Raw genomic sequence first — 19,793 nt, forward strand, 5'->3', positions numbered from 1 at the left:
ATATATATCTGGGGATATACATCTAGATATATATTCGCATTCAAATGGAGCTATAAATTTCAATTACATTTCGTCAAAACTTTGTCTTCATCTGGCAATGGGGCAGCAGCACAGCTAATTGGTATACCTCGCTCTCGCTCTCGCTCTCGCACTCTCTATCTGTCTCTGTTTCTGTGTGTGTGTGTGTGTGTGTATCTCCCTCTCTCTCTCTCTCTCTAGAAACAGCGACACCTATCGCGCGGGCATTCCGATTTGTAATTGAGGCACTCGTCCATGCAGTAGGTATCGGCGCCTTCACGTCCCTCCAGCTCGCCAATGGCCACGCACTCTTGCCTGCAACGAAAGAGAAAGAGCGCATCAAGAGAGGCACTGATAAAGAGAGAGAGAGAGAGAGAGAGGTATACTTACGGACAGTGGCAGGCAGTCTCCGGGCAGTTGGGCGGATAGCGCAAGCAATTGATCTCACACCAATTGTCGATGCCGGGCAGCATACGGAAGGCCGGAGCACCAATGCACTTTTGATCTCTGCAACGTTTACGAATGGGGAGAGCAAAAGAGAGTGTAAACAAATTGATTATAGTGGTTAGATTTAGCGTAAGTTTGCCGAGTTAACGGGGCTTTAAGCACAAGCGCTTTCTTCTTGACCTTGAACAAACTGATTAAGGGATCGTTAAATATGAAAATATATATAAAGGCTTAATTTTTTAATTGAAGAAAATACTAAAAAAAAACTAAATACTAAAGCACTGCAATAGATGCAAGCACTAACCATATGAATAAGTGTTATATACATAAATATATATATATATATATATATATATATATATATATATATATATATATATATATATATATATATATATATATTTTTTTTTTTTTTTTTTTTTTTTTTTTTTAATCTTAGTAACTATATGTTAAATAGTACTATATATAAAAATACCAGGTATTCGCAATTAATGTGTTTATATAAAATATATACTCACTAAAAAATTTAAAAAAAATAAAAATTCTTATTCGTATTCTATATTTCTTTAAGTAATACAAAATATACTAAAATACTAGAAAATCTCTAATAAACTCTAGAATATGTATACTGCTTGGTATTCTGTGTATTTTATAATTTTTTTTTTGTTTTTAAATCTAAAAAATCTATTTTTCTTTTTTAAATGAACTGAACGAATATCTGTTAAAATTTTGGTTTAAAAATATATTTTTTAAAAACATTTTTGTAGTATTATTTGAATTGAGACGCCTAAAAGAAATGTTCTAAAGAAGAGTTACCGGAGCTCTGACACAGCTTTCTACTTTTTTTTTTTTTTTTTTTTTTTTTTTTTTATTTTTTATTGAGGAAGCGCCAGAGCGTCTTTTTGCCCTATTATCTCCCTTGAACCAAGTAAGCTTTGTGCTTGAACCAGTTGCGAATTATAAGAGAAATCAGCAGCCCATACATATGTAGCTCCTCTTAGAATAGCTTTTTACTTAATTTCAACTCGTTGCTCTTTAGATTTGCTTAGAGTAGGCCGAGCTATGAATTTCAGGCATTTGTATATATTCAAAATTCTTAGTATTTTTTAAAAACCCTTATTCTCTGACACTTTCTGTCATGCCTGAAGTGCGTTTCGCGGACGATCTCAAGAGGCAGGAGCTGCATCGTCACCACTGGATCGACATACGATCGCACAATAAGCCGAATCGATTGCAGCCCGCCTTTGTGCCGGGGCCCGTTAGCAGCATCTATCCATTTGGTCGAGCCCAGCCGAACTGCTGTCACATCTCCAACCTCTACGAACCCAGGCGACCGAGGAAACCGAGTCAACCAGATCGCGCCACCCACCAGGTGCGACGTCCGTCAAGGAAGCCTAGCTTTCGGTTAGACACGAATGACGACTCGAGTCTTATAGACCAACAGTACGAAATGCTGCAGCGCGAAGCTCTACGCATTACGCGTTACTCATCTCCATCATAGCTTATACAATTGCTTTCCAACTATATGATATCCATGGCGAATGAAATGTGTTGAATGAATATAATAAAAATTTGAATATTTGAATATTTGCATCTGTTCTAGATACATTGGGGGAATCAACTTTTGTTGGAAACCGTCTTCATTTTGTATAGATATAGAGAAGTAAGGGATATACAATTCTTAGAAGTTTACACAATTCGCTCAGCTTTGTTTTAGCTACAGTAAACTTGGTAGAGTTAACTTGTATCCAAATTGAAGTTTCTTGAGATTCACTAATTTTATTCGCCATCTGTAGAATCTTTGTAGGAAGGAGAAAGAACAAGGTTTGTATAACATTGTCCAAGATCTCTCTCCATATGCACGCATATAATATGACGTAATGCAGCAGTGTGCTCTCTAATAATAAGAAGAAATGAGCTCGGTAGAGCCTCTGGTAGAGCTGCTATGGGTACAAGGTAGAGCAGCTACGTCTACTAAAACATATACCAGTGTAAATAGCTCTCCAGGGGATTTATGTGGACTCATAAGCAAATTTGACACGCACCCGATAGTCTACCATTTAATTCGCACTGAATGAGGGTGTTCGTGTTACCACAATACTTAAATAACTCGGTGAGCACAACTTTGTTAGAGACTTTATGCCTAAAAGCATAGATCTACATCCCTTTTGAAACATACGAAATGTCAACAAGGAAACCTAGGGCATATGCCTTTGCTTTCACAGTGTGTATACATTCATTTCGATATGGATATCAATTGAGCTCCGGATTAAAAATATTTTTCATCGATCAGTAACACGTTTTTCTTTTGGACAGAGTCGATTTTCCTATATACACATAGTGACACGTACGCGCACACAGACACAGATACAGGCACACACGCACACATAAGAAGCGACAGATCGTTGGCAGGGAAAACCAACGAACCTTAAAATCCCAAAGTTAAACGCAAACGCAACCGAACAAAAAAGAAAACAGGCAACAGAAACGGTTGATGATCAAATCGGCAAGGATCTAGAGCATGAAAATGAATCGACCACGATTCAATCATCTGCGAAACGACCGGGAGAACGATGGGCTGCCCCAGGTGCTACAAGTGGCCGGTCCTCAAGCCGGCATGGGAAATACCTTGGGCACAGGCCGCAAGACCACCTTCACCCGTACAGAACTAATGCAGCGTACTCCAAATGGTAAGCGCAACATCTGGAAAGTAGGTAGCGGCCTAATAGGTTCCCTTAGGGTCTGTCTGTCTGCCAGAGTCTGTATCAGGCTTGGGATATTCTGCGGATCTGTAAGGTCGCCTTTAATCCACTAAAAACTGAAGCTCAATTAACTATTCAGGAAGGAAGCTGGGCAGATCTTATATGCGCTCAGTTGATCTACACACGTTTCTTCTCCTTCCTCCTTCCTCCTTCCTCCTTCCTCCTTCCTCCTTCCTCCTCCTTCCTCCTCCTTCCTCCTTCCTCCTTCCTCCTTCCTCCTTCCTCAATCCTCAAAGCTACATAGCTTATAGGACTTTGGCAAATACACAGATGAATTTGGTACATCTTGGTACTTGGTACATCTAGAACAAAGCTTCTTCAGCAGCCAATGTCCCATAGAGTAGCTCTTATATGAATATGTGTGTGTGTATGTGTGTATCTGTATATTTCTATACAAATCGTGATATTACTGATATAGGTCTTCGATTATGTGTCCCTCTCTGAGTACCACCCCTACTTCCATAGCATATTCCATTAGTTTATCATATTTTCACTATCCACATCTAATCCTCTCCCTTCCTCAGCTACTACTGGAAATCGATCCAAGCGCCTGAACAATCTAAGTACGGCCAATCGACCCTTGGGCAATGCAACAACTGTTGCTGTCGAGCCGAATGCCAATCGACGTGCAGCACCCGGACGCGGACAATTCCTGCCGCGCGTAGCCAAGCTGGCCACCACCAACAACAGCAATAACAATAACAACAGCAACATTGCAAGCATTCACAACACCGTCAACGCTGCCACTACCGTCACTACCATCATCGGCAGCAGCCGAGTGGCATTCGGGCGCAGCAGGTCGCCCATGAAGAAGAAGACAGCAACGCAACCAAAGCAGCAACAGACACAGCAGCAGCTGCAACAGCAAAAACAGCTGCTGAAGCAGCAGCAGCAGCAGAAGCAGCAGCAGCAGCTGGAACTGGAGCTGCAGAGGGAGCTGGAGCGGGAGCTGGAGCTGGATTTAGAGCTAGACCAGGACCAGGATCAGGACCAGGATCAGGACCAGGAGCTGGACCAGGAGCCAGAGCCAACGTCACTGTTGACACCGCAGCCGCAGCTGAAGCTACAGCCGCTGGTGATGGGCGACAGTTGCAGCAGCAGCAGCCACAGCAGCAACAGCAGCGCCAACAGCGGCAGCAGCGGCAGTGGCAGCAGCAGCAGCACAACCAGCTTGAACAACAGCAGCAACGAGCTGCGCAAGCTGAAGCTGGCGAAGGCATCGCAGCTGCCAGAGGAGCAGAACCAGAGCTTCGTCTATCTGTGCAAGCCCGTGAAGAAGGTGAAGGAGCTGTTCATGGTGCGTCCATTGCGCAACAGCGGCGACAATGTGGACAGCGTCGATCAGCAGCAGTCGCAGTCGCAGCAGCAGCAGCAGCAGCAGCAGGAGGGCGACTTACCTAGCGATGACTTGATCGAGATGGACAGCGATCCGTTTAGCTATGGCAGCAGCACCAGATGCCAGGATCTGGATCGTGACTTGGACATGGACGGCGAGCGTGAGAATGAGCAGGAGTTGGAGCTGCAGACACATTTGATCGATGTGCGCCACCGTCAGCAGCATCTGCTCCATCTCGCCGAGCGGGCACTGCAAACGGATGTGGTCGAGCAGGAGGAGCAGGAGCAGCAGAAGCAGAAGCAGCAGCAGCAGCGAAAGCAACGTAAGCCCAAAATTGATATCGAAATGGTCTGGCAGAATATACCGACACTGCAGCGCGAGATCAAGCTGCTGCAACAGCTGGGCGAGAAGCTGGAGGCAACGCTGCGCGCCAACAATCAGATCAGCGCCAGGGGCAGCGGGCTCAGCTCCAGGGCCGTCGACAGCGACACGATGCTGTTCTATACGCCACGCTCCTCCCTCACGCTGGCCGGCCGCGAGCCGCTGCCCATCGTCCAGCTGGGCTGGCGTCGCCTCGAGCAGCTGGCGCTGGCCTGGCAGCGGGCCCGGATTGCCTGTCGTGCGCGCAGCTTTGGGTACGCCCGTGAGTACCGCATCGAGACGAAGACCCTGACGGAGCTGAAGACCGCCGACGAGCTGCAGTGCTTCTATATGCCGCTGGCCGAGGGCGGCGGACTGCAGCGCACCTCGTTCCGCATGCTGCGCGAGAATCCGAATGTGCTGCTCCAGCAGCTGCGTCCGCTCTCGCCGGCGCGTCCATTCAACTTGCTCGAACACGACGCCATGTTCTTCAACAGCATCCTGGGCTATGGGGAGCTGCAGCATATGATTCGCTCCGGGCACGTGCCAGCCCCCACACCGGCAAGGGAGACGGGCGGCGGTGCCTGCACCCAGCAGATTCCTCTGGGCAGCCAGCTGCCGTTCAACATGGCGCCCTACAATCGCCTCTCGGTGCGCTCCAAGAACAAGGCGTGGTCGACTGAGGACATGAAGCGTATACTGACTCCAACTAGCGAGGAAGCCGCAGCCGCAGCCGCAGCAGCTGAATCTGCAAATGGTGCTGGTAGTGCTGCTGGTAGTGCTGACGGTAGTGCTGCCGCCACTCCAGCTGCTGCTGATGCTACTGAAGTTCTAGTTGCACTGCCAGACAAGGATGAGCCACAGGCTGTCGCTGAGCAACCGATGCCCAAGAAGGTTAATCCGTCGCCATTGAAGACCCGTAAACGCGCCAATCATCGCCAGGTGACGCCTCTGAAGACGCCCGGCCATGAGCTGGAGCCACGCATGCAGACGCAGCTGCTCAAGACCGTCCTGGTGGGCATCGTTCAGGTGGCCGTCTTCTTGGTGCTCATCATGGCCTTCACCTATCCGGATGTACGCTGCTGAATCGCAGCCAGCCAGCCAGCCGTCCATCCGCCGTACGCCGTACGCCGTACGGTGTCCAGCGGAGTCCGGGCGGCTTTTGCTCGTTTTAATCACGAATTTTATTTTCTTTATTCTTTTGACTTTATTGCCAACAAACAACGAAAGGGGGGCGCCGCCATGGGAACCTTCAGGGTATGCAGGGTAACGGGTTCCCGAACCAATTGCGAGCGGCAATCCGGTTTAACGGATTCCGAATTTTGATTTTGGGGTCGCATTACAACTCCCCCGCCACCCCCACGACACGCGCGCGCTATATATATATATATCTATATATATAGACATCAAATATCTATATATATATATATATACTTTATATATATGTATATATATTTATTTTCTGGTTTTCTCAATTTGCTTTCCATATTTTTTGTGCCTTCATTTTACTGTAAAAAGGCCGGCCAAGGCCATGGGTAAAGGGTTAAGGATCAAGGCTCGAATGTTAATAAAATTTAATGTGTGTATTGATAAGAAAATTGGGCTTTCTGATTTCGAAGCGAAACGATTCGAAGATTATAGCCAAAAAAAAGCATAAAAAGGCTAAAATAAAAGTCAGTACAAAATATATAAAAATTTTCTTTGCGTTTTGGCAAATTATAGGCAAATCTAGCTATATTTTGCATTCAATTTACAGCTGTTTGAGTCTTAACCGGTTCGCTTTAGCTATGATTTTTGTGAGTTAGCTTTAAAGTTAGCTATATACAGCGAAAAGATTCAAATATTAAAGCAAGTCGAAAAAAAAAAAAAAAGTTAACACAAAAGTCAATAAATAGAATATAAAACCATTTTTTAAGCTTTAACAAATTATAGGAAATTCTAGCTATATTTTGCAATTCATTTACAGTTGCTTCAGTCTTAGCCTATTCATTTTAGCTATGATTTTTGTGACTTATAGTAAAAAAGCTATAAATTCTAGAGCCCATTTTTTTCTATTCCATATTCAGTTGCTTAGGACTTAATCTAAACATTTTGGCCAATAACCGTTTCGGCTAAATAATAAGGCTATATCGTATTGTGAAGCGGTAAACCGTTAGCGTATATACAACAAAAGCAGTATATATAAATATATTGATTTAATAAAATTTTTGCTGAAAGATTTAAGAACTCGAAACGGTTAACCGTTTCGCCTTCTACAAACAAAAGCAATTATATTAAACGAATTATATAAATTTGAATAAAATAAGTTTATTTCAAGCATTTTCTTTATATACAGCTAAAATATAGTTATGCATGTGTATGTGTGTGTGTGTGTGTGTATGTGTTGAGCGTGTGTTGTGGCACCATAACCGGTATTTGCATCTTAGCTCTATAATTTACAGTTGACCTTTACCCGTTTCGTGTAGACCTGGTACAGCGCTGCTTTAGCTAGAAAAGCTTTGTGTGTCGGGTAAGCGGATTTTAGCGGTATTTTTTGTTTGGTGTTTTTTTTTTTATTTTTTATTTAGCGGGTAAGCGGTTAAGCGGTTGGTGGTTTGCGTTTGCGCGCATGCCGCGTGGCATTGCTAAATGGGAATGCAAAGCAAAGGTTAGAAATGTGTTTGTATCCAATCGGGAATAGTATAAAAACTTGGATTTGACAGTGGTTAAGGAAGCGGAAACGGTTATGATAGAAATTGCATATAGCTTGAGGAGTTGGCGTTGGTAAGAGAAATAAGAGATTATAGAAATCAAGGAGTGAAAATTATTTTGCGTTATTCGTTTTTGAAGCGGGTATAAGAGAAATTCGTAAACTAACTGAAACGGTTAAAGAGACTCTGAGGAATGGATAGCTATTATAGATAGTCAAGAGAAGATTTTGGTTTGGAAAAGATCCGACGATAGTTGAGGCAGCTGATGGATCAGAAATGATATATCGAAGAAGTAAAGAATAGAAAGATTTCGTGAAATAAAAAGCGAAAACAGTGAAAAATAAAGCAAAAGCGAATCGGTTAAGTAAGTGATAGAAGGAAAAGTAAAATAAAGAATATGTACTAAATATATGTATAATAAAATAATAATATGTATAATAAAATGTTTTCATAGCCTAACACATTATCAATGGGTCAATTTACCACAGCTTGTAAGACTAGTATTAGCCGGGTTGTCCCTTACGAATCGGTTATAAATTGTTAATGGACTGTTTGCAAGAGTTTGCTGCGAATCGGTAAGTAAACTGATTTGATACGTTCCGACAATCGATATTAATTGAATGCAAATGTCTAAATATCGGTAGGCTATAGGTGGATTACAATCCAGGAATTTATATTCCGGTATGAGTAGATTTTGATGTTAATCGGTTTGAAAGTGGGTTGATCACATGTCACTAGTCGGTATATTTTGAATCGGTTATGAATTGAATCGATTAGGATTCCGTTAGTAATATAATTACAAATCAACTTCGTTTATTGATACTACGGTTCTGAATCGGTTATTAAAATATTTTTAATTGGCTCAAAATCGATAGATATCGTTTCAGCTATATAGCGATCACCGTATAACTGAAACGATGTACGAATATATTTTCAACCGGTAATGAATTGGTTACGTACAAACCGATTTTTAAACGGAAATGAACCGGTTATGTAAAAACAGATTTTCAATCGGTAAAGAAACGGTTAAGTACAGACATATTTTAGCCGGCAATGAATCGGTAACGTACACCCCGATTTTTAACCGGGAATGAACCGGTTATGTACAAACATATTCAACCGGGCATTAACAGGTTATGTACTGACCTAATTATAGCCGGTAATGAATCGGTTATGTGCAAATATACATTGAACCGGTTATGAATCGGTTATTTGACATTCAATGCATCGGTTGCCACCAACACACTTACCGCACAATCAAGGGGAACACATTGTTGTCGTCGGGTGCCCGGTAGTCACGATAGTACAGCAGGTAGGGCGATCTATTGTTGACAAAGATGGGCGGTACGCCGCCGCCGGTATTCGAGATGATAGCGATGTCGGCACAGTTACGGAATGTTTCTGCAAATGCCAGAAGGATGAGTCGCCGCTGGGCCAATGGAAGCAGCGAAGCAGCGAAACAGAGAACTCACCCGCCTTGCCACAGCCGACGGCCTCGGTGCCATTGGAGCAGGTGCCCCACATGTTGGCCGTGTAGTAGGTCCATTGGAGGACGCACTGGGTGCAGGTGACGTAGGGCGGCAGCCGGACGCGATAGCGGAAGATGTCCTTCTTCTTGGTGTCGCGCGGTATGAGGAAGCGGTGCTCCCGACTGCCTGAGATGAACAGCGGGTAGCGATCGAAACACTCCTGCGTGGCCTCCTGCCGCGGATTGTTGTTGGGACAGAGATACATCTCGAAGCGGCCATAGTGATTGGCCGTCAGCTCCACCTCCACGTCGATCTCCTGGCCAGCCGTATAGTAGCGGGAGATAATGCCCTTGGCGTACTCCCCGCCCGCCTCGTGCGGCCGCGGCGACTTCACATGGTACGCATCGCCGCAGACGCCGCACCGTCCGCTGTTCTGCTCCCACTGCACCGCATAGCCGCCGCAGAAGAGCTCGTTGTCATTGTAGTTAACCGGATTGGGATAGCCGAAGCGCCACATCGCATTCCGTGCCGGCGGATCCATTAACCTTCCATGTCCCAGCACCGCGGGCAACAGCGTCGCCTGTCAATTGTTTTGCATTTACATCTGTTTGTCTTTCTCTCTCTCTCTATATATATCTCTCTGTCTGCCTTTGGCCAGGACTATTTGGCATACTCACCAGTCCAACTAGAATTGTGTACATCTGCGCCCTGGGTCCAGTCGAGCGGAGGCGCATCTGCAAAGCAACACAGGAGACAGTTAACAGACGGTGCATAAATTCGTTGGCATTCGCTGCCACAAACGGGTTTCCCGCACAGTGGGCAATATATCGGAAAAGTGGCTGGAAAAGCTGTATCTTCATATATCAAAAATATAATAATAAAATATATATTACTTCATGAAGACGAAGGTTCCAGCTGACAGTGCCTAAGCCTAAGTTAGCTCTAATTTTACTAATTAGCTTTACGTTGTTTATAAATCAATAAAATATATTACAGTAGAATGCCGATAATTTGAAATAGCAAGGGGATCCGTTATCTTTTTCGATATGCATAAAAATTCAAATTATCGAGAATTATCGAGAACGATTTTTATTCAAGGGGATACAATTTCTTTTCGATTTATAGCGATTTACGATTTGGCGGGGTACGAATTATTTAGACATGTAGGTATTTCATTCATTGCAATTATTTGATCAAGTTCTGTTATCAAAGTTTTAGGTGCTATAAATCAAAAGTCTTACATAGGCCCCACATATATATGCAAGAATTTTTTCCATGATTCATTTGTCTTAGGCGATATATATCGACTTGGCTTTACATAAAAGCTAAATGTGGTAAAATGGGGTATACGAAGGAAAAAAGCAGCTTAGACTTGAGGTCATATACACATATACTGATACCGACTCAATAGGTATACCAAGTATACCCAAAGCAATATTTTTATCTATTCATTAATATCTATATATATCTATACATAATATTTTAAATATGTACATATTTATACCTATATGTCTATACTAGATCTTTATAGGTTTATATGCTGTACTTTATCTACTATATTTGTATGGGTATATAGAGATAGAGATATGGTACCTTATCTATATATATATCGATATAGCTATATATTCAGATATTTAATCTTGTTTATTATTGCTTTTGGGTGAAAGTTCAGTGAGAAATATATAATATAGCTCTGACTGTAGTAGATTTTCTCTATTCATATATTTCTATATCGCTATCTAAAGTTTTCTCCATTTCTCAAAATGTATATTTCATTCCTCTATTTGACGCTTTCCACCTACTGTGCCATTGCGGACAAGGACATCCACCTGATTTGCCTCTTTTCATAGTCTGCGCTTACTTCATTTTTTTCACTTATAAATATATTTTTTTGCAGTTCTTGGTTTATCTCCCGATGTTTGAGCTTGTTTTGTGCGCGTAAAAACTGTCAATGGTCGCGATCTGTTTATATTTTTATTTTAATTTTTGCCTTTTGCTGCGAACATTTTTATGGCCTCATCTAGTTTACGCACAGCCGGGGACACGCCCTGGCCAAGGGAATGCAGGGCTTCGATCTGGTCGCTGGCCAGAACGAGTTTTTGCAGATTTGATGGGCGCACAGCGTGGATGCCTGACACCTGAGATCAACGTCTGGACCGGCCCCCTTTGATGGCTCTCTAAAAATATATGTATGTATGTGTGTGTGTGTATACACAGATGTGTGTATGTCTCATTTATTGATGTTCAGCGAAATATGCACAATATGCATATTGATTAAGACGCGACGCTAACATTTTGGCCATTGACTCCGCCAGCGGAAGCAACAACAGCTAAACAGCTAACACGTATTATCGCTATCCGAAATTCTGTATTCATAATGAGCCATTTGCATAAATCAACCAAGCACAGCCGAGTGCCCGAAACACAGTTCACAGATGTCAAGTGATAGGGGACAAGGATTTCGTCAAATATCGAAAGATAAACAAAGAAAGCATGGATAGATCATAACTCAGGATCTACAGGGATTAGGGCATTTAAAATGTTGGGCATATGTAGAGATTTATGCTTAATATGCACAGATAGAGATTTAGATGCATTCATTCATTCATTCATGATTTAGATACATTTATTCCCTATAAGAGAGATTATCATAAGGCTTGATATGATTATAGACATATTAGAGTATATCTTCCGATCTCTATTAGTTCAGCTGTTTCTTTTTTCTTAAGCTATAAGGATTTTAAGTAGTAAAGCCTTATTTTATATCTAAAACATAAATTTACCTATGCTCCAAGAAAAGTCGAGTTTCTCAGGATCTGTTTGAGGTAACTAACTCAAATTGGGAATGCAAATTCGTTTTTGGCGCACATTTCAGTTAAATCAAGCTTCAACTACAGCAAACTCATAGTTCTTCACTTAAGAGCCACACACAGCGCACAAACTTCGAAATTCCCTTCGACTGGAGGGGGATTCCATCAAAGGAATCTGTGGGGCAGTCAGCGCCTTTTCAGTTGGCAGCTAAATTTTTGCGCTTGCTTTAACTTTTGGCATGCAATTAGGCTTGAGCACTTGAATTTTAATTGGTGACGATGGAGCGTGTGCTACAGAAATCAATAAACAGCCAGACGAACTGGCTCTACCTCCCTCTCGCTCTCGCCCTCTCTCTCTCTCTCTCTCTCTCTCGGCGTCTCTTTCTCTCTTTGTGTGTTTAATTGGGTGTGTTGCATGCTGCAATGCAGCAGCCACAAACAATGGGGCAGCTCCGTGCGGCAGTCGACAGGCAAATTGAAAGCGCAACCAACTAAGCGATTAACTGCCCCAAATTTGACGCCCTAGAAGCTGAGGTAAAAAAAACAGGGGGAAAAAATAATAAACAACTCGAGCGCTAAAGACTGCATAATAAGCGCTCCAAGGTAAATAGCTCAATCGAATTTATAGCCTTAGCTGTAGAGGAAGCTCAGGACTTGAGTCAAAGAAGATATGGAGATATACATATATGTGTATATGAATAGATATATGGATAAATTGCGATTTTATTTATCTATAGAACTGTATACTACCTAAGGCTGGATGCCCTAGTTGAATAGATGCCACAGTTCACAAAGGGATGAGACAGAGCTGTACTTATATTGTTTCATGGGTTTGTGAAGAAATTTAATGGAATGGAAATAGTTGGCGTAATTGAGTTTCGTTGAAGAGCTTTGTACTAGATGGTTTTCTGTGGGGTAGTAGTGCCCTGAGTCCCTTAAGAATGGGCTATACAACAAATGAATGCCCATAACATAGCCAGAAACAAGCGAAGAGTTAGAAGAAAATCAGTTCTTCAAACGGTTCAGTAATCTTCTTTGTTATGGATGGGCTGGAAGGCTCAAGTAGGAATTGGGCTAAGCATTATAAAGAATTTTGTAATATATTAGTTGACAAAGTCTGGTATGAGAGCTCCCTAAGTATGTCAATATTCCTATGACGAAATATATTATGATAGCTCAACTTTATTTCCACACAAGTCTTATTTGATATCCCTGCAAATTAATTGAATTCCTTTTATAGGGTATCCTGCAGTTGGGCTGGTGCGCTGCTTTCTGGCTGACCCCCACAGCGACAGCGTTTAAAATAATTGTACAGCAAATTAAAATTCACGAAATATTTTTTTTTTTAATTTGGGCATTGAATGCCGGCAAAAAAATTGAAAATCAATTCAGAAATTAAGTTGTAATTTAAGCAAATTGCCAAAGGAGCTGCGTCTGCCTCTGTTGTTGTCGTTGTTGTTGTTGTTGTTTAATTGTTGTTTTTCTTTTGGGCAAGCGAAATTAATTTAATTTTTTTTGTCTGTTGACTTTTGCGGTGCTCCGCTTTTTGTTTTTGGGTGTTGTGTAATTGACAGGTCCCGATTTTACATGTTAACCAAGAAAAAGAGCCAAAGAAAAAACAATATAAATTACGAATTTTTTTTTTTTTTTTTTTTTGTACTTGCGCAATCAGCTCAAAAACGTGACAACAACAATAGCAACAACAACAACAGAGGTATGGCTCTTCAGAGTAGAGCTTATATGATATATATTTAAAATATATTTTAAGTGGATAATGAAGAGCAAAAATTCGTAAAAAAAAGGCTGACCAAAAAAGAGCCAGATCAAAAAAAAAAAAAAAAAAATGTATGCCTATATCGTTAATTTTAGATTTATATGAAAGGGGGCTGCGTGGCAAGTTAGTAGTCTAGAAGACCATGTGGAGTCCTATGGGACTCTAATCTGGGACACTAACAGTTATTCCAATTGAAATATTATAGAGATATTTCCAAGCAAAGAGCTAAGAATGATATCCAATGCTCATCTACTCCACTCAACTAAAGAGATTCACTAAGAACTGAAAGTCCCTAGGGCTCATCAGCAGATTTCTAAGCCAATATAGAGCACATAGGTAGCAACACCAACCCATTACTTGTCAACAATACCTTAATAAGCAACCTAAAGAAAACTTCCCGCTAGACCTACATCTACATCACTGATTGAACCCTAACCACTTAGCCCTAGTCCATCTCCAGTCACTAAATCAGCTGATAGGACTAAAAAAAACTCAGAGTAGACATGGAGAAACCAGAATCGGCACCCGGTATACCATATATGGGTTTCCCTAATAATTTATTGCCAACAAAAAAAAAAAAAAAAAAAAAAAACCGCATAAAGTCCATAAAAATCGTATAATTACCATTGCCATTACGCATGATTGAAACTTTTGGACTAGTCACGATTTTTATTTATGTTTGACAAATTGTTGGCGTCTTTTTTTTTTTTTTTTTTAGGGAAACAAATTTATTTATATATAAATTTTGTTTTCGAGGTCGAAACTGAATTACAAATTGAAATACGGAATCAGTTTTGTATTTTATTTTATTTTTTTTATGGGGGATTTGTTCTTCTGTCATTTGCTTTATGCGTGTTTTTTATCAAAATTTCTTCGTCGTAGAGCCAAGCGAATTAATTAAGGCGATTCACTAATTGGAATCGGTTACGTTTGTAAATGGGATTGGTTCTGGATAGGTCAACATCAAATGGTTAGAAAAGAGAAAGACGCCCGCGCTCCACTCAAGAATTGGCACAAATCAACAACTGGAACAAAGCCAACAACGACAACAACAACAAAAACAACAACCGAACAACGAAAGAAACGAGATAAACAACTGATCAAACATAAAGACCAATTTGCATACAATATCTATATATACTATATATATATATATATATACATATCTCTTGAGCCCTATTAATGCGACTAATGGACTTGATGAGCTCATTAATAAAATGGTAGTAAATAATTCAGCTGCGAATGTAAATGTCCATCAAAATAGACTTGATTTAACACGTTCGTTCAACTATAAAAGCCGGAGTGTATTACAAATATCTCGAGATATATGTAGATCTATGTGTATAACTTGAATCATAGATCTATGTATAATTGAGGTATTAATATCTGGTTCATTGGAACTTTGATTGCTCATCAAACTATTTGATGATCATGTTGACTATCTATGTATTTATCGATAAGCATGGAATCGGATCTCAGAGTATTTTAAGTTCATAACATAGATCAGTTCATACTACTTTCTCAAGATAAGAAATATGGAAATATATCGATAATTGTACAGCGATATATGCCAATAGCTGTCATTATCTATCGATAACTTGACAATCATATATTGTTACTTTATTCTCTATTGAAGTAGAGCTTGATATCCCATAAGGAAGCATTATTCATATTAGCTTCAGTTAGTTTTTATCTTTAATTTAAGATAGAAGACAGATCTCTAGATTTAAGTGTCTTATAGAAGACATCGAGGCTATCGATTTCCTGAGCTCCTCCATTGTTGAGCCTTTATCAAAAACTTGCAGTGCGAATGGAATTCGAAGAGTTTCTTGTCGCCTGCTTGGCCATTGACTGTGTGCATATATCCAGATATATGCATATACATATATGTGTATACATACATGTAGATATCTGCCATGCGAATCACGTAATATTCGGTGGTTACACACACGAACTGCTACATGCTGTGGCATATCCATCAAACATGCGTAAATTTTATAATGAAATCGAACGGTCAGACAAATGCCGATGACATCGATTGTCAAATGGATCGATCGATGGGTCCAACGATCGATCGCTTGATCTAAAAACCTAGCAATCCCTCAACTACTGAATGTGTGTACGAACATGTTGTTCAAGGCGCAAAAAATGTGTCAATGTGCCAATTGGAATACATTTAGCTTCGATTTTATTTTTACTTTTTTACATTTTGCCAAACCGCTAATAAATAAAAGTTTTTTAACAATTGCAACAATTAGAAAATTAGAATATGCATATATATATATCTGATAAATAGCATTTGACTACAGTTTAGCTCATTCGGCTATTGTCAAGATGATGATGAAGAAGAAGAAGAGACGGCTGTTAGCGTGGGAACAATATCAGCTTTAAATCAGCAACAAGTTGTTGCATTTACTGTCGCTGTTGTTGTTGTTGTTGTTGTTGTTAACCACAATTGATGACCCTTGCTTAACTCTGGCGTCCTGTCCGGTATTTAAAATCAAAGTATACACACACACACACACACACATACATATATATATTAAGTACTTATATAAGCAGAGCATAAGAGCCGCCTTTTAAATGAGATGCAGCAAGATGATAACTGACACTGCGATTTTAACGCTCGGATTATGTGGTCAAGGTCAAGCGAATGTGGCTAAGCGGAAAAGAGAAAGAGAGAGGGAGATAGTACGAGATCCCACTCGCTCTAGCTGATCCAGCTAACTGGACTAGTCATTCGTTAAGCTGCATCCACTCTAACTTGCTCGTGTATTATTCCTAGCAGACCTATGCCAACTCCATAAATCTGTTATATATTTGTATAACAGCATGTAAGTTGTTTTAGCGACTAATGACTTCTGGTTTGCAGCTAGAAAATCAGCTAAGTAAATTGTAAAAAGTCGAAATTATTGACTACTGTTATACACATGTATAACAGTAAGTGTTATACTAAATAATTTTTATTAAAAATGCCAAACATATTTTAATTGAGCTGTGCTAAGTTTTTAAGTTCCATAAAACTGTTATACATATGTATAACAGTGTTTGAAGATAGAATGTTGCAGTTGAGTATTCTTGTAAGCAAACGATTTCGCTGACATTTCGAGTCAATGAGACTGTTATAACTGTGTATAACAGAATGGACTGTACAAGTGATCCGCTATTTACAGATTCATAATTTTCTATGACTTTTAATTAAATGCCAAGTTCAACGCTCTTTCCGCCAATTAGTCTAACTGAAAGTTATCTGATTCGCTGTTTACATATGTAAACGTCTGATTGGAAGTCCAATTAGCATAAGTTAAGTGAATAATCAAAATTATTTGAATGTAAATTGAAGCTTTGGGCTCCGCCCAGAAGAAGCTGTAATAGATATAAAATGAAGCAAAAAATTAAGAATCAACGGGAAATACTTTATCTATATGGTAGAAGTAATTCAAAAATATAATATATTGATGCCTTTTTGGCTTTAGTTCAATAGAAAATCCATGTTTTTCGAAGACAGTTTCAAAGTATTTTCTATAAATTGGGATCGCACTTCCATGGCGCTAAACATAGAAAGTAAAATGTAAATTTCATAAATTTTCTTGCGCAATGCCGATGACTAAATAATAATTTCCCGAATAGGTCAACAAAAAATAAAGTGAAAAAAAAAAAAATCCGAAATATTTATAACTTTTGCTTTCTTTTCAAAAATGTTCGGCCAAAATCGGGCGCGATTGGTGACGATTGCATTGCCCAATGTAGCGCCCCGATATCCCTCTAGATACCCTGGAACATGAGCAATGAGCGCTACGTGATGTACATAAATTGAGTTTGTCGTTTTTTTTTTGTGCCGTTTGTTTTCGTTTAGTCAATGCGATTATCGAGCATTCGAGCATTATTTTGACGGCTTACCGATTTGGCTTCTGGCTAAAACGGCTTGAGTCAGAGCCAAGTTGAAGCGAAAAAAAAGGAGGAGAGAGAAAAAGAAAAACAATTTGTTTAATTACAATTAAGAGCTCATTGAAATGCACAAATCGCTGTTTGCTGCGATTGGAGCAGCACATTAAACCCCAGCCCAGCCCGGCCCAAAGAGTTGACAATACTATCACTGTATAGGAATTGCAAAGCGAGTGTATTGGCTTTTTGGCAACTAATTGTATCTAGAAATGTAGCCTTATTCGTTTTCGTTAAGAAATTATATTAGATATACTGTGTAGAAACTGCAAAGCGAGTATATTGGCTTTTTTGCTATGTAGTGGAGTCTTGGAATTTTATAAACTAGATGATGAATCTCATTCAATTTCGCTAAAGAATTTCATTGGTTGAATCAATTGGAAAGAGAGTAGATTAGTTCTAGTTTCTTATTGATATTTAGTTTATCACTTGAGCTACATTGTTTTTTTTCCCAGTTACAGCTAAAGCATAAGTTCTCTGTTTGCTTGACCAAGTTTTAGTTGTGTTAACAGAGTGTCGCATAGTCTAGTATGCTCGTTGGCAAGATTCCCAAATGTTTTTCACTGATTCTTTCCACTCGTAAACCCAAATAGAAGCGATAATGCTTATCGCTTGGCACCACGAATTGTTGTCTGTGTGTGAGTGTGTGTGTTGCGGTATTCTGTACACTGCACATTGCACACTCACACACACACACACACATACACACACACACAGACAGAGCTGTGACTCTTTAGTATGCCAGTCGGGTGCTTTTCCAATTGCGTTGACTTTGAACGCTTTTGACAGCCGCACTGAAGGCAATCGAAGGCATTTTCGATACTGCTCGCAGTTGACTACGAAGATAACTGAATTAACGATGGCTTGGGCACCGACAGAACTCTGTTCTAAATTATGGCATATAAGCACTACTGCCTGACACAATTGGAGCAAGGCTCAAGGGAGCAAATGCTAGAGCTTGCGATAAAAATTGCAATTCAAGCTGGAATTTCATTCAATTGCATACTAGAAAGCCAGACTTCAGCTTAAAGACCTGTTAGCTAGCTAACTAAAAAAGCTAAAATATTTCAAATAAACATTTAATTTACAAATTGTTTATAGAAGAATTAATCAAATCTAATCTAGCCTTAATCAATCTAACCTAAGCAAACTTTCCTTATCTATAAATGCTTGTTTAATTTATAAACACAATACAAATTAATTTTAAGCAAATTACAAATTAAATTTAAATTTATATTAAAATTTTAATAAAGTTTAAAGTTTAATGTCAATTTTCTCATTTTTGTCTTGTTTTCCGATTAAGCGAAAATTTATGTTTATTGCAAGAAATGTCAAATAAAATCACATAAAAAACATAAATAAAAAATAAATGCACAAGAAATATAAAAATAACGAAATAAAAACCAAAATATTTTCTGCACTTTACATTTTATGCATTTTTTTTTTTACAATGGTTTTTGATGTGAACAAAATTTAAAAATCAATTTTTTCAAGGTCTTCGAGGCACGCACGCACGTATTTGGCGAATTGTTAAAAATGTGATTAAAATTTTTTTTTTTTTACTTCTTTTATGCATTCAACCAAAATTTACCTTGATAGCAGAAAATTCTCTTTTATTTTTTTTAGGATTTTTCACTTTTCACTTTATAAAATAATATTGAAAAAAATAAGCGAGTTGGAAATATGTTTATAAACACTGGAAAACGCACGCACTGTAGTGGAATGAAAACACGGCAACTGGAAGCGCAGCTGGAACTGAAGCAACAGTTGATATGGCAAATTCGAAATGATTCAAATTGGATTTGCAATTCGAATTGGAATTGGAGTTGGAGTTGGGTAGTGTGTGGCCGGCGCGTGCTTTGCGTTTGCGCAGCCGCAGCGTTCTGAGTTCGTTTGTCGATTTGCGCTTGAATTTCAACAGCTTCAACAGCAGCGACAACAATAACAACAACACTCAAAGGTAAATACGCTTCCGAGTCCCGTCTTATATCTAAAATCGAATTCAACGCCGCGACGCGTCGCTGCCAATGCCGCTGCTGCGGCTGCCGCTGCTGCGCGCTGTCAATGTCTCTGCTTCACGCTACGCATGCGCAGTCGGCGTTAGCGTTGGCGTTGTCGTCGTTGTCTGCGTCGCCGTCTCTGGCGACGTCAGCGCTTCGCTTATGCTGCCTTTCCCATTGGAGAT

The 19,793-nt window shown here is 40.1% G+C and overlaps 1 protein-coding gene across 2 annotated transcripts; it reads right to left on the reverse strand.

The window, feature by feature from the left end:
• Positions 1-21: 21 nt before the first annotated feature.
• On the reverse strand, positions 22-19,544 carry LOC6583695. Of its 2 annotated transcripts, XM_002009324.4 has the most exons (6): positions 19,200-19,544; positions 9,760-9,816; positions 9,086-9,662; positions 8,864-9,014; positions 409-525; positions 22-333 (listed from the first exon to the last, which is right to left on the reverse strand). In XM_002009324.4, the coding sequence occupies exons 2-6, from the start codon at positions 9,814-9,816 to the stop codon at positions 216-218; spliced, it is 1,020 nt and encodes a 339-aa protein (XP_002009360.3). In that variant the 5' UTR covers positions 19,200-19,544; the 3' UTR covers positions 22-215. The 2 variants fall into 2 exon arrangements, with proteins under 2 accessions (XP_002009360.3, XP_032587925.1); XM_032732034.2 differs by lacking the exons at positions 22-333; positions 409-525 and adding an exon at positions 7,248-7,547 and having other exon boundaries at positions 19,200-19,541.
• Positions 19,545-19,793: the final 249 nt, after the last annotated feature.

Source organism: Drosophila mojavensis, unplaced genomic scaffold (assembly GCF_018153725.1).
Source record: "Drosophila mojavensis isolate 15081-1352.22 unplaced genomic scaffold, ASM1815372v1 contig_136, whole genome shotgun sequence".
NCBI lineage: Eukaryota > Metazoa > Arthropoda > Insecta > Diptera > Drosophilidae > Drosophila > Drosophila mojavensis.